Below are 16,967 nucleotides of genomic sequence, written 5' to 3'. Positions count from 1 at the left end.
ATAACTGGCCCCACCATGGTTATTATTTAAGAAAAATAAAAGCATGATTTACATCAGCAAAGCACGACTTTAAAGGCTATCCTCCAACAAAGTAAGGACCACCCACATGCCAATATCCTATAATACTACTTTTAAGATAGGAGAGAAAGATTGATTCCACAATCTTCTGATTATTAACACAGAGAGAGGCATAAAAGAAGAACATATGTTCATCAAAGGACCTTGCTACCTTAATGGTGATTCTAGAGAACTGGGCTCCTGTCTTCTTGACTGCTAGTTTAGCTTGAGTTAAAAAAAAAACCCAGTAATTACAAGGTCAGTTATAAAAGGAAAGGTGCTATATATGATAAAATGTTTATACAGCACTTCTCACTTTTTATTCAAACAATAATTACAGTTTTATGCTAATTTTGCCTATAGGGAGCAAACACCTGAGTGTGGCTGGAACCAGGTTAAAATGTAATTGTGAAATGTTTAACAAAATGAATAAAAATACAATAAACCACAGATAATGTTAAATTTTGGTTTCCTAAGATAATATAAGGCTTGCAGGGGTCTGTTTCTATTTAAATTTGACACCACCAATCTAGTCTATCCCCTTCATTTTAATGAAGAAGTGAAACAGAGGGCCAAAGAAGATTCTGAAAAGCACATTAGGATGGAGTACTTTGCAGGGACCAACACAGCCTATTCCAATACAAAGAAATGGAAGACAACATGGCAGGCATGTTTAGGAAACAGGTAAGCTCAGCTTGAAATGAGAATATATGAAGAGAAACAATGTAAAATGAGGATGAGAAGGCAGCAGGTTTGAGGCAGCCTTAAATGACAGACTAAGAAATATGTACTATCCTACAGGTAATAGAAATCACTGAGGAATACTGCAAGCATTGGAGGGAGGAAGACTAATCAGGAGCAGATTGCAATGATGACAGTCTCCCAAAAAAATGTAAAGTAGGCAAAGTTTAATTATGAAGCTAGCTGATTCTTTATAATCCTCCTTGAAAGTGACAGTGCTATGACACATCTGAGATTAAATATTTAACAGTCTAAAATAAGGGGAACTAATATAAATATAAATGTTCCTCCTTCATATAAAACGACCTTTCTGCAAACCTTTTTCACATACACTGGACACTCCCTTGCCCTCACAAAACAATTACTGAGTTTGTGTAATGATGTCTTTTAAGTGGTGACTAGATACACTAAAGTGCTCACCCACAAAACTGGAAGATTTCTTTACACAGCTGCTTAGAAATAGGTTTGGCTTTCATAATTTTGTCACCTTGTTATCTAACAATTCTAGTCATACAGGACTCCTTAGGTCAAAGCAAATGTAAGAGTTACTATTCTCTCATGGAAAATAAGTGACTGGTCTTTATTTACAAGGTGAATTTATCTTCTTAATTTCCAATCGTGGTAAAATAAAAAACTCAAGATTTGGGTTTGAAAATAAAAGTTTTTTAATGCTACATAGACCAAATCTTTATCAAAATGCCAACCAGTCAATCAATGAGCATTTATGAAGTGCTTACTACGTACCAGGGCGCTGGGGAAATAGAGAAAGACCAAAAGCAAACAAAGCTACCCAGACCCTGTCCTCAAGGAACTTACATTCTAAAGAGAGGAAGGGAATGGAGCATGTAAAATAAGTATAATCAGGATCTACACAGAGTGAGTGAAAGGGAATCTTGGAGGGGAAGGCACTAGCAGAGGTGGTAGCTGGGAAAGACTTCATATAGAAGGTACAATCTAAACTGAATTAGGAAGGCAAAGAAACAGCTATGAGAAGACAGAGCATTCCAGGACTAAGGGAGAGCCAGTGAAAAGGCAGAGAAGAGGGATGGATTCACTGCAAGGTACAATAAAAAGGCAACCACATGGCTCTGCAGTACACAGAGCGCTGGGCCTGGAGTCAGGAAGACTCATCTTCCTGAATTCAAATCCTGCCTCAGACACTTCTTAGCTGTGTGACCCTGGGCAAGTCACTTAACCCTATTTGCTTTATCTGTAAAATGAGCTGGAAAGAGAAATAGCAAATCACTCCAGTATCTTTGCCAAGAGCCAAAATGGGGTCACCAAGACTTGGACATGACTGAAAAGAATGAATGACAGTAAATAGGGGACTTGTAGGTCATGTAATCAAGATGGAAGACTAGCCATTTGATGACTTAGGACAGGGGTAGGGAACCTATGGCCTCAATGCCACATGTGGCCCTCTAGGTCCTCAAGTGTGGCCCTTTGACTAAATCCCCCTGACTTAAGACATCCAGGATCTAAAAAACCGTCGGGAAAAAACAAACAAAAACATGAAGCGACTTCTATACTGAGCTCACTCAATATTCCCTTCCCACCTCCCATTCTACCAGCCATGTTGCACTTAAACCAACTCAAGAATACAACCCACACACCTGACACCGCCCCCAACTCACAACAAAACCCATCACCACACTCTGGTTCTCCTACCCTCTCTCCTCCTTTCCCCAGTTCCAAGAAGATCTCACCTCCAGGTTGCAGAAGTTTGCTCCAGCCTTGACAGATCTACAGAAAGACAGTACTACAGCAATATCCCAGGGGCAGGAACCTGCTTATGGGGGAGAAGAGGCAGGACAGCAACAGAGGGGAAACAAACAGGACACGTCTGGCCTTGAAAAAGAGTTCAACCCCTCACGCCACCATGACCTCCTCACAGGGCCTTGGAGACCTAAATTTCAGAAATCAACCTCACAGGACCAAAACTCCAGCTCTGTTAATTGTTGGTGTTGGGTCAGAGAACTAAGAAACAGAGGAAGTAGGACAGGACACCAGGACAGGACACAATGTGTGTGCATGAAGCAGAGAGGAGGTGAGGAGGGGCTGTGTAGCACTCTTCTAGGCCTAAGAAAAAGAGCTCAGCCTCTAACTGGGGACGGTTTTGTCCCCACCCCACCAAAAGTCACTTGATTCAGAGACCTAGGCTGGTCAATCATAAATGTCCATCAAGGAAGGAGGCTGAGACACTTTGAGATCCAGCACCCAAGGAAATCGCTTGATTTAAGGTGTTATTTTAAAGTTGTTTGGAGGGGAAAGCTGGGAGAGTTCAGCTGGGTGGCTGCCCCTAATGCACCACCATGAATCCTCTTCCATGTTCCTTTGATTAAATACAGATACTTGGGGGAGTAGGACAGCTCTTTTCCTGTTTTCAGGAAACTGCACCTGTTTGCTCTACCTCTCCCAACTTGGAAAGTCCCTAATCTTTCCTTCCATTAGAAATTGGAATACTTAACCTTGTATCCTGGTTTGTATTCTTTTAATGTGTAAACATCTATCTCTCCCTGTATTTTGAGTCCAGTGCCAAGCTGAAGAGGCCTGGTCCCAATCTGTTATGCAATCAGCATACATTGCTTAATAAATCAATATGCCAGGAAGCTTGTACTTTTGTTTCCTCAGTTATTTCAGGTTTCACTCATCACAGAAGAGAGTGCCATGGAAGAGACACAAGAAGATTAAGAAGAACAACTGCTTTGGAAAGTAGAACAGCAAACTGAGTTTAGAGGGGCAAAGAATGATGGTCTTGCCATAGTGAAGGTCTAGCTGAGATTAGATAACATACATTTGTAGTGGACACAATCAGATTACGATTTCCTCTACCTTGGTTCCTCAGGAAGTAAATAGGAATGAAGGAAGTAGAAAATGGTGGCAAATTCAGAAGCAGAACCAGGAACCGAACATCAAACATATGACCATTTTTGTGTGTAATGAGTAGATTGAGGAACTGAAAGTTTAGGTATTTGTGGGAGTACCAACATGTAATCTTGAAGTCCCTTAGTATAAGGGAAGGTGTTGGGAAGAAGAGAAAGAATGTGGAGGTAGGCAAAACTGAAGAAAGAAAGAAAATGTCCTTGGGAATCAGTAGGGAATGGCCCAAGGAGGATGGATCTAAGATTGAGTGATAAATTTGAATAATGAATCCACAAAGGAAGAGAGACTGCTAAGTAATGATAGTATAGGGGGAGTTTGGAAAGTTGGAAAACAAGGATTATTTTGACTGTATATCACTACTGCCTCTGACAAAAATGCAGTATTATTATTACAAAGAAAATATAGGCAGAAATTCCAATAACTAGTGAGAGAACTATGCATACTTTAATCCCTGCAGATTTTTAGAGGTTATTGTGGCATGACAGAAAAAAAAAGTTAAGTATCCATTTTAACATCACTGATTATTCTCATATTATGTATTTTCTACAGAACAGAAAAAGCAACATTTAGGGGAAATTCATCATGGTAACTTATTTATTAAGCAAGTAAATTTTGTCAGATTGTAAACAGATTGTTAAAAAAAGTAAAAGAAAATTGCTGCATGGTCCAATTTTTTTCACTTTAAAATTGTTTCAGCATTTTCTTTGTTTTGAAGAGCTGCTTACTACTGCAAAGTAAATTATCTGCCTCCCTCGAATAGAACACACAGTTTGCAAAGATCAGTATTGTTCTTTAAAAAATGACAAACCCTGCCACTATTAAGGAGGGCAAAACGAAAAACTTTTTGGTTATACATCCTCTTCAAATTCTCAATATCTCATATATTTTTTGCTACTCTTCAAATACTAAAGTTATCTCCTTTGCTCTATTGTAACTCATTATTTATGAGTTAAGTTTAGAGCTATCTATGTACAGTTGTATTCTCCATCTTAAAACATTCCTCTAATGATTTTTAATGTCTGAAAAAGTATTTATGATAAGCATCATTCCCTTGGTCATGACATAAAGAAAGAGTATTAGTAGCAAATGTATTTGTGACATATCAAATTTTCTTGGCTAACTAGGGTCAGAGTTAGTATACAAAATTGTTATTCCTCCACAAATACTCTCATCCACTTCAAAAATTAAAAACAACTGTATATTTCCAGACAGATGGCAACATGGGGAGGACCCAATGCCTTTTGTTCATTTATTCATTTTATCTCTTTGTATCCCTAAACATGCCAACCCTCCAAAATACCTAAAACAGTACCTTAAACATAGTAGGCACACAATATATTTCTGATTGAGTTAATTAAATGCCAGAGAACTCCAATGCAGTTCTTCCCTTTCATTAAAAGTAGAAAAAATGTCCCATAAATCACTTATGAGGATTTACCTGCAACTGTGAGCTTGGCTGTTCTGCTTACAATGGTTCCAAGGCTTTCCACAGTGGCCACACATTGATAATATCCTTCATCAGGCTTATTGTGTTTAGAATGCACCACACTGTTAATTAATAAAGATCCATCTGACAGTAGCTGACGCCGGTCATCTGACACCAAGTTCAAAAAAGTTCCATCTTTTTTCCATTCAATTTTTGGGGAAGGTTCTGAATATGCTGAACAGTTTAGAATAACAGAAGATCCTCGAACTGAAAGAGTATCCACTGGTTCCACGACAAAATAAAAGGGAGTAAATGTTCTCACACTGGCCCCTGTATAAACAGAAATAGGGAGAGAGAAAAAGTTAAGAAATTTTCATCTAACTTCTGTGGGTTTTTTTAAGTTAATTAACTATATACTTTTAAGTATTTTCTACTAGACAAAAATACATATTTAAAAGTCACATAAAACAAGCAATACAGAAAAGCACATAATTTACCTATGATCAAGAAGTGGGATCAAATATAAACTGCTATGGTTAGCATTCAAAACTCTTTCAAGGGTACTAGCTACAAATTAGAGCGGTACATCAGTGGAATAGGTTAGGTATGCAAGATATAACAGTCAATGACTATAGTAATCTACTATTTGATAAATCCAAAGACTCCAGCTTCTGGGATAAGAACTCACTATTTAACAAAAACTGCTGGGAAAACTGGACAATAATATGGGAGAAACTAGGCAGAGACCAACATCTTACACCCTATACCAAGATAAAGTCAAAATGGGTACATGATTTAGATATAAAGACTGATATGATAAGCAAACTAGGAGAGCAAAGAATAGTTTACCTGTCGGATCTATGGAGAAGGGAAGAATTTATGACCAAACAAGAGATAGAGAACATTATGAAATGCAAAATGGATGATTTTGATTATGTTAAATTGGAAAGTTTTTGCACAACAAAGCCAATGCAACCAAGATTAGAAAGGAAGCAGAAAGCTGGGAAATAATTCTTACAGCCAGTGTCTGTGATAAAGGCCTCATTTCTAAACTATATAGAGAACTGAGTCGAGTTATAAGTCATTCCCCAATTGATGAATGGTTAAAGGATATGAACAGGCAGTTTTCAGAGGAAGAAATTAGAGATATCTATAGTCATATGAAAAAAATGCTCTAAATCACTATTGATTAGAAAAATGCAAATCAAAACAACTCTGAGGTACCACATCACACCTATCAGATTGGCTAAGATGACAAAACAGGAAAATGATAAATGTTGGAGATGATGAGGGAAAATTGGAACACTAATGCATTGTTGGTGGAGTTATGAACTGATCTAACCATTCTAGAGAGTAATTTGGAACTATGCCCAAAGGGCTATAAAACTGTACATGCCCTTTGACCCAGCAATACTACTTCTACAGCTGTATCCCAAAGAGATCATAAAAATAGGAAAAAACCCACATGCACAAAAATATCCGTAGCAACTTTCTGTGGTTGCAAAGACCTTGGAGGTTAAGGGGATGTCCATCAGCTGGGGAATGGCTAAACAGATTGTGGTGTATGAGTGTGATGGAATGCTGTTGTGCTGTAAGAAATGATGACCAGGTGGACTTTGGAAAAAACCTGGAATGACTTATACGAACTAATGCTGAGTGAAACAAGCAGAACCAGGAGAACACTGTACACAGTAACAGCACACTGTGCAATGACTGACCTTGACAGACTTAGCTCTTCTAAGCAATGCAAGGACCTAAGACAACTCCAAAAGACTCATAATAGAAAATGCCATCCACATCCAGAGAAAGAACTCTGGAGTCTAAAGGCAGATCCAAGCATGCTATTTGCTCTCCTTCTCTTTTGTTATTTTGTTTTGCTTCTTCTTTCTCAGGGTTCTTCCCATTGGTTCTAATCCTGTACGACACAACTAATGTGAAAATGTTTAATACAAAAGTATAAGTAGGGCCTACATCAGACTGCACGCCCTCTTAGGGAGGGCGGAGAAGTAGGGGGAGAAAATTTAAAACCCCAAATCTCATGGCAGTGAATGCTGAAAACTAAAAATAAATTAATTATATAAAAAACCCTCTTTCCAGTCTGTTTACACACTCTGCTCCGTAGATTCTGCAGCCCGGCCATTCAGGCCTACTTGCTGTGAGCATGAGCACATGGCCTGCCATCTCTGTGCCTCAGCACTGACTGTCTCTCTGGCCTAGAAGGCTTGGTCTCCTCACCACCGTTGGAGACCCTTGGTTTCCTTGAAGACTGAGTTCAAAGGATACCTTCTCTCTGATGACTCTTCCAGTCCTACCAGTTGCTAACGTCTTTCCTCTAAGGTTGCTTTCATCTAGTATGTGTGTTTGTGCTCAGAGACAACCCAGCTCAGGAACTTGCTGAATTCAGAAGGGTAGTGATAAGACTTTGTCCTGGATCACAAAACTTTGGGAGCACTGAAGCACTACGGGTCTCCAGCCAGAGATATTTTGGATATCCTGGAAAAAACATAATGAAACCCCAAGAAAGCAGCAGAAAGTGCCAAAAAGATAAAAGCTTTAGCTCAGACCTTCCTCCCAGAAGTATACAGAGCAAGGCCCTAACATAAAGCCAAAAGCCAGGAAGTAAAACTGGAATCATGAGCCAAAAATAACAATAATAATTCTACCATAAAAACTTTTATGGTGAATTGGAAACTCAAGACACAAATCCAGAAGTAGGGAATAATTAAAAACTACCTATAAGCAACATTTCAAAGAAATTTGCAACTTGGGCTAAAGCACATCGAGATAAAGCATAATTTTTTTAAAAAGAGCTAAAAATAATTTTAAAACCAAATTGAGGTGGGGAGATAAGGGGGGCAGGAGAATGAGAAAAGAAATTAGAGTTATGGAAGATACAGAAAGAGAATAGCTTAGAACAAGAGGTACAAAACCTTACTCAAGAAAATAATTTCCTGAAAATTAAAATTGTTCAAATAGAAGCTAGTGATTCTATGAGACATCAAGAAATCTCAAAACAAAGTGAAAAGGCAAAAAAGAAAGAAAATGTAAGGTATCTCATAGCAAAACTGACCTAAAAACCAGAGAGCAAATTTAAGAATCACTGGACTACCTGAAAAACCACAACCAAAAAAATAATCTAGACATCCCATTTCAAGAGATTACAAAAGAACGCTTCCCAGAACTCTTAGAACCAAAAGACAAAGTAGAAATAAAAAGAATCAACAAGTCACCTAAAAGAAATCTCCACATGAAAACTCCCAGGAAAAGTATCACCAAAACCCAGAACTTTCAGGTCAAAGAAAAAGTACTGCAAGCAAACAGAAAGGAAGAATTCAAACACCAAGGAGACAGAGGCAGGATCACACAAAATTCAGTAGCCTCTACTAAAAAGAAGTAGAGAATTTGGAATATGATATTCAAGAATGGAAAGGATACAAACTTACAATCAATAGCCTACCCAGCAAAAGTGAGTAAAATGCTGCACGGGAATAAATGAAATGGAAAATTTCCAAGCATTCCTGATGAAAAGACTAAAGCTATATAAAAACTCTGAAGTACGGACCCAAGAGTCAAGAAAAGTATAAAAAAGTAAACATGAATGAGCAATCATAACACAATAAAAAAGGAAACTACTGACTTTCTAATATGGGCAGATGATAACACTCTCAAAACTTACCATTAGAGATTATAAAGGGAGTATAATTACATAGAAAGTTTGGGAATCAGTTCTGTTAAGTCAAGAGTCAATACTATGTGTAGTGGGGATAAACTAGAGGCCTTTCCCATAAGATCAGGTAAAACAAGGATGTTCATCATCACCATTATTATTCAATACAGTGCTAGAAATGCTAGTTGTAGAAATAAAGCAAGACAAAAAAAATGTAGGGGAATAAGTACAGGCAAAGACGAAACATTATTTTTGTAAATGATATGATAATTTACTGAGAGAACCCTAGAGTAAACTAAAAATCTATCCGAAACAACTAACAACTTCAACAAAGTTAAAAGATATAAAAATAAACCCACATTAATTATTAGTACTTCAGCATGTTATTAACAAAATCCACCAGGGGAGACAGAAAAAGAAATCCATTTAAACTAATTATAGATAGCATGAAATGATTGGGAGTCTGCTTGTGGACACACACATAGGAACACACAGAAAACACTCTTTTACACAAAACAAGACCTCTAAATAACTGGAGAAGCATTAGTCGTTCTTGGGTTGGATGATCCAATAGAGTAAAAATGGTAACACTACCTAAATTAATTTACTTATTCCAAGCCATACCAATCAAACTTACAGGGAAGGCGAAAGAGAATAAACATTTACATAGTGCTTATCACGTGCCAGGGACTGTGCTGAGCATTTTTACAAATATTACCTCGTTTGATCCTCATAACAATCCTGTGAGTTAGGTGCCGTCATTATCCCCATTTTGCAGCTGAGGACAACCGAAGCAAGGCAAGCAAAGGTTGGGGGACTCGCCCATGATCATACAGCTAGTAAGTGTCTGAGGCTAGATGTGAACTCGGGACTTTTTGACTCGAAGCTCAGTGCTCTACCACCAGCTTCCTCAAAAGATTACTTTATAGGATTAAAAATAATAAAAATAAAATTTATTTGGAGGAACAAAAGGTTGAGAATATCAAGGAAAATCAATAGGAAGATAGTAGAAAGGAAGGGCAGCTAGCAGAATCAGTTCTTAAATTATACTACCAGGCACTAAACATAAAAAGACTTTGGTACTGGGTAAGAAATAGAGGTTTTATGAGTTAAACTGATATGGTTCATAACATACAGAATATATGAGCAAAGCAGTCTAATGTTTGTTAAATCTAAATATTCCAGCTATCAGAACAAGAATTCACCATTTAACAAAAACTTTCGGGAAAACTGGAAAGCAGTCTAGCAGAAACTAGGTATAAACCAATGTTTCCTACTACTACTTAGTTGCTGTCCTTGGTGTTAGAAGAGGACCAAAATGACATCATTATGTCAGGGTCAAGGTACAGCATGTCTAACTGTGGCTGATCAGACCAATACAAGCTCGGAAGGTTCTAACCACAGGTCAGACACAAATGGTCCACATAAACATTTGGAGTGGAGATGTCTCTAAATTTACACATCTCACTTTTCTTTTGAGCTACTGCAATTCTGCTTTGCTCATAGAGCATACCACCTTCTTTGATGTGGGCTGCTGGGCAGTCCTGTGCCGGTGTCTCCCATGTTTCATAAGTGATTTCAAAGTTTTTCAGAGAGACCTTGTATATGGTATATGCTTGCCTTGGGTGGGTTCTCCGTAAAATCGTCTTTTAGGCAACCAATAATGTGGCCAGCCCATCAGAGTTGCCCTTTCTGCAGCAGAGTCTGAATGCTTTGCAATTCAACTTGAGAAAGGACAATAATGTTCAATACCTTATCTTGCCAGGTCAACTTCAGAATGTTCCTAAGATAATGCAAATGAAAGTGATCCAGTTTTCTGGAATGGTGCTGTATACTGTTCAGGTCTCATAGGCATACAAGAATGAGGTCAGCACAACAGTTCTATAGACCTGCACTTTGGCAGGCAGCCTAATACCTCTTCTCTCCCACACTTTCCTTCAGAGTCTTCCAAACACTGAGCTAGTTCTGGCATATGGGTGCATTAACTTCATCTATGTGTACATGACTGGAAATTATACTGCCAAGGTGAGTAAATTTATCCATAGCATTCAAAATTTCTCCATTTGCTACAACCAATGGTCCCATGTATGGATTGTGTAGTGTTGGCTGGTAGAGACCCTCTGTTTTTTTTTTGTTGTTGTTTATTTGTTTTGAGGTTTGGGGTTTTTTGAGTGTTGTCAGACCAAAATTAGCACAAAATGCAGAGAATTAATCCATAATCTCTTGCATCTCAGCCTCAGAGGCCGCATTGTGTGCACAATCATCTCTGAACAAAAAGCTGTGCACCAACTCTCACTCCACTTTAGTCTTGGTTTGTAGTCTTTTCAGGTTAAATAATTTACTGTCAATGAAGTAGTTGACCTTAACGCCATGTTCATCCTCATATTGAAGGCATCCAACAATATCACTAAAAACATCATGCATGGGAGCAAGTACACAGCCCTGCTTCACTCCATTGGTGACTGGGAAGTGTAAGAGCATCATCCATTACCCAGCATCCAAACAAGTATGCTGCCATGGAACGGGCACACCATACTGATGAACTTCTCTGGGCAATCAAATTTTGGCAGGATCTTCCATAAGCCTTCACAACTATCAAAAGCCTTGGTCAGATCAATGAATGCTGTGTATAGACCTCTGTTTTGCTCCTGGCACTTCTCCTGAAGTTGGGCAGCAAATACCATGTCAACCATTCCACAGCGCTTTCTGAAGCCATACTGGCTCTCAGGTAAATGACCATCCTCCAGGTAAAAGATCAGCCCATTATAATAGGAGGATCATGGCAAGCATATCGCCAGCAATGACTAAGAGAGATTCCTCCACCCCACCCCGGTGATTGTCACAAGACAGCTTATTTCCTTTTCCTTTATTAAGATGAACAAAGGAGGCATCCTTGAACTCCTGGGGGATAACCTCTTCTTGCCATATAACCCAGAAAATTTCAGTCAGCTCTTCTATTAGTGGAGCCCCTGCCTTACAAAATCTCAGTTGGAATCTCAGCACCAAGCACTTTGCACATGAGAGGAATCTAATGGCATTCCAAACCTCTTCTTCAATTGGAAGGTTGGCTGGAGAGGTGTTGACTTCAATCTAAGGTATACATTCAATGTCTTCAGCATTGGTTAATGATGGTCTGTTGAGAATACTATGTAAGTGTTCAGCCCATCTCTCCAGGATCATGTCCTCACCACCAATCAATGTGGTTCCATCAGCACTGAGTAGCTGAGATGCACCATAGTTCTTTGGCCCATAAAAATCCTTCAGGGCATCATAAAAGCGCTCTGGATAGTTCTTACTAGCATAAAACTGAATTTCATCTGCCTTCTTACTGAGCCAAGAAACCTGCATCTCTCCAAGCTTTGCTTGGACTTTACTTCTGATGGAGTTAAATGCTCCCTTCTTAGAGACAGATGAACTATACTGCTAGTAAAACATGTGGAATTCTCATTTCTCATTTAGCAGCTCCTGAATTTCCCCATCATTTTCACCAAACCAATCTTAATGCTTGCAAATGTCCTGGTCCAGATGAGTAAACGTAGTGCTGTATACCAAATCTCCAAAAGCTGTTCACTGTTTTTCTGCTCTACTGCTGACAACCATGTGTTGGCTCAGCTTGTCCTCCAAGGTGACAAGTAACTGCTTATGCTCAGAGAAGCACTCTAATCTGGTGACACTAAATCTTCTAGTAGTCATCTTGCCTTGGGATTGCTGCTTTTGTTGAATGAAAAAGTTTAGCTTGGAGAGGATAAGTTTATGATAGGTCCAGGACTCTGTACCATATATTATCTTTGTCACTCTTACATCCTGTCTATCTCTTCTTCTTACAATGACATAGTCTATTAAATACCGATGCTTGCTGCTAGGCTACATCCATGAGGTTTTGTTGCATTTAAGTAAATGGAAGATAGCATTGGTGATGAGAAGGTCATGAGACACATCTTTATTTTTTTCTTGGTTTCTTTTTGGAGGGCAATTGGGGTTAAGTGACTTGCCCAAGGTCACACAGCTAGTAGATGTGTCAAGTGTCTGAGGCCGAACTTGAACTCAGGTCCTCCTGACTCCAGGGCCAGTTCTCTGCTCACTGCGCCACCTAGCTGCTCTGGAGACACACGTCTTTAGTAGTAAGTAACTTGATATTGCTCTTTCCAACTCTATGCCTTCGAAGGACTCCCTGTCATGGCTGACAGTCTGTGCCTATTCTGGCATTAAAATCACCCAAAATTACAAGCTTGACCTCCTCCAGGTCTTCATAAATTTTTTATTTATCATCAGGTTTTTTCATGGTGAGAGCACAAGCACTGATGATGGTGGTGAAGGACTTTCCCGCAAGAGGTAACTGCATTGTCATGAGCCTTTTTCACTCCTTTTGGGAGGTATACAAGCTTGTTGAAACATTAGTTTTGATTGTGAAACCTACGCCTGCTTCACAGTGGTCTCCATCACTGCAGTCACTCCAGAAAAGTGTGTATCCAGCTCTGACTTTGGTAAGCTGGCCTTCGTTGCCAGCCTTGTTTCACTCAGGGCGGCCATTTGGATACAATACTTGCTGAGTTCTCCCACAATAAGAGCTGTTTGTCTTTAAGGTCTACTGGATTTCTTGTTGTCCATAAGCATGCTTATGTTACAAGTACCAAAGGTAAGTGGAATCATCTTTGCAAACTTTTTTTACGTGTATTTGTGTGTGTGTGTGTGTTTGTGTGCGCGTTTTGATCACAAAGTAGGATCCCTGCCAGCCATGGTAAGCAGGCCAGGGTTAAGTAATTTTTAGGATGCCTTTTCTAGCCCCTTCCTTATGCCAGAAGGTGAGCAATGCAGTCCTTTAAAAAGGCTGCTCAGACACCCAGTGGGTGACTGAATCCCATTGTAGTTTTAGTGCGGCGAGAAGATGATCCTACGGCCAGGGCTGCCTGTGTGCAGGGTTGTGACTACAGCTCCCAATGTATCCATCTGCTTCATCACTCGCGCTTCACCACAGGACTTTGAGGTAGGCAAAAATGTAAAAGGGTATGGGTGACGGCTTTTGATTCACACAGAAATTGGATTTAAGTGAGGAGGAAGTACATGAAGTTGTTGGCCTCGCTTTCTCCTCCAGAGTCATCACAGTACAGTGGCAGGACAAAGTGAAAAATGACTGGCAATGGCTCGAGATGAAGTGGATGACCTGGGCACAGCATCTGTTTCAGGCAGTTTGCATGGTTGTTGGAACAAACTGTTCTCATCCGCCTATTCCTCTTGGGATAGACACCCCTCTAACTTAACATAGGGTTTGAGGCCTGTTGGTTACCCTCAACTTGGTTTAGCCCATCTGCCAAACCAGTTTACCAGGGTGTGGCCACTGCACAAACTGCAGTTTCCTGGAGCCACAGGTGAGAGCTGGGTAGCAGGTGGTCACCAAAGGCGGGAAGTTGCCTTGAAAAGGGCTCAGCAGTCCTAATACCAGAGGTACTAGTCTTCTCTGAACACCTATATACTTCAATACTACTCATACTCTCATACTATTTACCAAGACAAGCTCTAAATGGGTACATGACTTAGATATAAAGTTTGCATCAGTAAACAAATTAGAGAAGGAAAGAAGAAATTATTAGTCAGATCTATGAACAGGGAAGAGTTCATGACCAAACAAGCACTAGAGAGCTTCCAAGGAATAAAAATGGACAATCTGATTACACATAATTAAAAAGGTTTGGCACAAACAAACCCATTCAGCTAAAATTATAAACGAAACAGGAAAATAAGCAAAAAATCTTGGCAGCAAGTTTCTCAGACAAAGGTCTCATTTTTAAGATAGGAAACCTGATTCAAACTTAAAAGAATAAGAGTTATTCCTAAATTGATGAATGGTCAAAGAATATGAATAGGTAGTTTTCAAAGGACGAAATCTAGGCTATTAATAGCCATATAAAAATACTCTACACCACTAATAAATAGAGAAATGCAAATTAAAATAACTCTGAAGTATCACCACAAACCCATCAGAATGGCAAAGCTGACAAAAAAGGAAAATGAAAAATGTTGGAGGGGATGTGGGAAAATAGCTACTTTAATGCATTGCTGGGGGAAAAATATGAATCATTCCAGACATTCTGTAAAACAACTTGGAACTAAGCCCCATTTGACCCAGTGATACTGCTACTAGTTCTATACCCCAAAGAGAGGGAAAGAACTCATATGTACAAAATATTTATAGCAGTTGTGGTAACAAGAATTTGAAACTGAGGGAGTGCTCTACAATTGAAGAATGTCTGAACAAGTTATGTCTTATGAATGTAATGGAATACTATTGTGAGAAATTATGAAGATAGTGGTTTCAGAGAAACCTGGGAACTTGTGTGAACTGATACAATGTACAATGAGCAGAACCAGGGAAAAATGTATGCAATAATAACAATATTAGACAATTTCTAAAGACTTAGGAACTTTGATCAACACAATGACCAACCACAATTCCATAGGATTCATGATGATAGAGGATAACCACCTCCAGATAGAGAGTTGATGTACTCAGACTGAAAATTAAGATATACTTTTTTTTGAGATGGCCAATGCAGGAATTTGTTTTGCTTGACTACACATATTTTAAAGTATCTTGTTTTTATTGCTTTCTCTACTATGGGTGGGTTTGGAGGGGGAGAGGAAGAGGGAGACTGCAGTTCCAAAAATTAAACAGAACTTAGAAAGTCAAACAAAATAAAACATCACTGTTAACTCAGAGAAAGATGTTTTAATTGAATAATAAGAACATAAGTTAGATTGCAAAGCATGGAGAAGGGTATCTGAAATAAGAAAAATGTAGGCAATGAGTATAAACACATTTTTCTAGAAGTCTGGATATCAACAAGGGCAAATATATAGCAGAATAGCTTGACCAACTGAGTAGGACCAACTTAAGGTTGGAATAGAAGCATGCTTGTAAACAGTAGGGAAGGTGACAGTAAACAAGCAGAGATAGATAATTGATGGGGAAATCCTGGAGGAAAAAGAAATTGATGGGAACAGATGTGCAAGGGCACAAGTAGAGAGGGTAGGCATTTGCAAAGGCCACTTTGGAGCAAAGAGCCAGGGATAACGTTGAGGTAGTCAGATTGTAAACAGTGAGAAGAAGGAGCTCTGAAAGGATAACCCCTACTTTTTCAGTCAAGTATCTGTCCAGGTTCTCTGCTGAGAAAGAGGAAAGGTGATGATGGAGATGGCATAAAAAAAGAGTTTGAGTGACAGTCATTTAAGTGTTGAACAAGTGCTAATGGGAGTGGGATAGTCAAGGAAGAGTAAAAGGGCTTGTGTGCAGTTGTGAGGGCCGAGTTCAGAACACACCAAGCAAATTTATAACTTCTCCAAGAAGTTAATGGAACATCATATAGAGTCACTAAACAACTCCCAAAAAAGAATGATATCTCACAGGACATCACCATGAAAATCCCCTTAAATTTAGTCATTAACTAAAACACTTAGAAAATTAATTTTAAAGTCCAAATTTGTGGAGAAAAAAATTTAGTTTTACTTTTGAAAAAAAGTGAAATGTCATCCAATTTATTTGAAAACAACAAACAACAAAGCACAGGTGTATTTAGTGCTAACCATGCATACAGGTAAACCTAGCTTGCTCCATGTTCAATTACTCCTCAAATAATTCTTCAATTAAAACTCAAAGTGCTCACACTGACTGTTCTCTAGAAATACTATGATAAAATACAGTCAATGAAGTACAGGATTGAATTTAAGCATCATATAACTTCAAAATATCAATGCAAAAGATTCATCAGACTAACCATTAATAATTGTAGGGGAAGTATGATGGCTCAAACAAGTACTTATCATAAATGTTGGAAATGGAAGCACTGATGTTTCAAAGACTGAAGAATATTAAAATGCTACAGAATCAGACAATTGGATGCCAGTGATGGTCCATCCCAATATTCTCCACTGATCAATAAAGGCATCTTTCCCTTGAGATCACATACTATAAAGGAAGAACTAGTTAGATAATAAGATAGTCACATAATAAAATTGAAAATACCAGACAACTAGGATCAGAATTTATAAAAAGAATTTCCAAGTTTTGTCAATTCTGCTCCCTAGGAAGGAAAGAAAATTACTAATGAACATTATATTATTTGATTATCTATATCCCCTTCCAGATCTCAAAAGGAGATTTGAGTTTTAACATACGAAAAATTTGCCAAAATTCATTTC

General features: G+C 38.7%; 1 protein-coding gene across 1 annotated transcript in view; it reads right to left on the bottom strand.

Annotated features, from left to right (window-relative positions):
- The window catches only part of NEO1 (neogenin 1), a 284,110-nt gene that overhangs the window by 200,227 nt on the left and 66,916 nt on the right, over positions 1 to 16,967 (bottom strand). Inside the window, exons 2-3 of the mRNA XM_036736497.1 lie at positions 11,266 to 11,515; positions 5,120 to 5,437 (exon numbers count right to left, since the gene is read on the bottom strand). Of these exons, the coding sequence (XP_036592392.1) occupies positions 5,120 to 5,437; positions 11,266 to 11,515 (568 nt within the window). The remainder of the gene's footprint in view (positions 1 to 5,119; positions 5,438 to 11,265; positions 11,516 to 16,967) is intronic.

This window comes from Trichosurus vulpecula, chromosome 8 (genome assembly GCF_011100635.1).
Source record: "Trichosurus vulpecula isolate mTriVul1 chromosome 8, mTriVul1.pri, whole genome shotgun sequence".
Taxonomy (NCBI): domain Eukaryota; kingdom Metazoa; phylum Chordata; class Mammalia; order Diprotodontia; family Phalangeridae; genus Trichosurus; species Trichosurus vulpecula.
The sequence above is the reverse complement of the archived record's forward strand: the minus strand, read 5'-3'. Positions and strand labels throughout refer to the sequence as shown.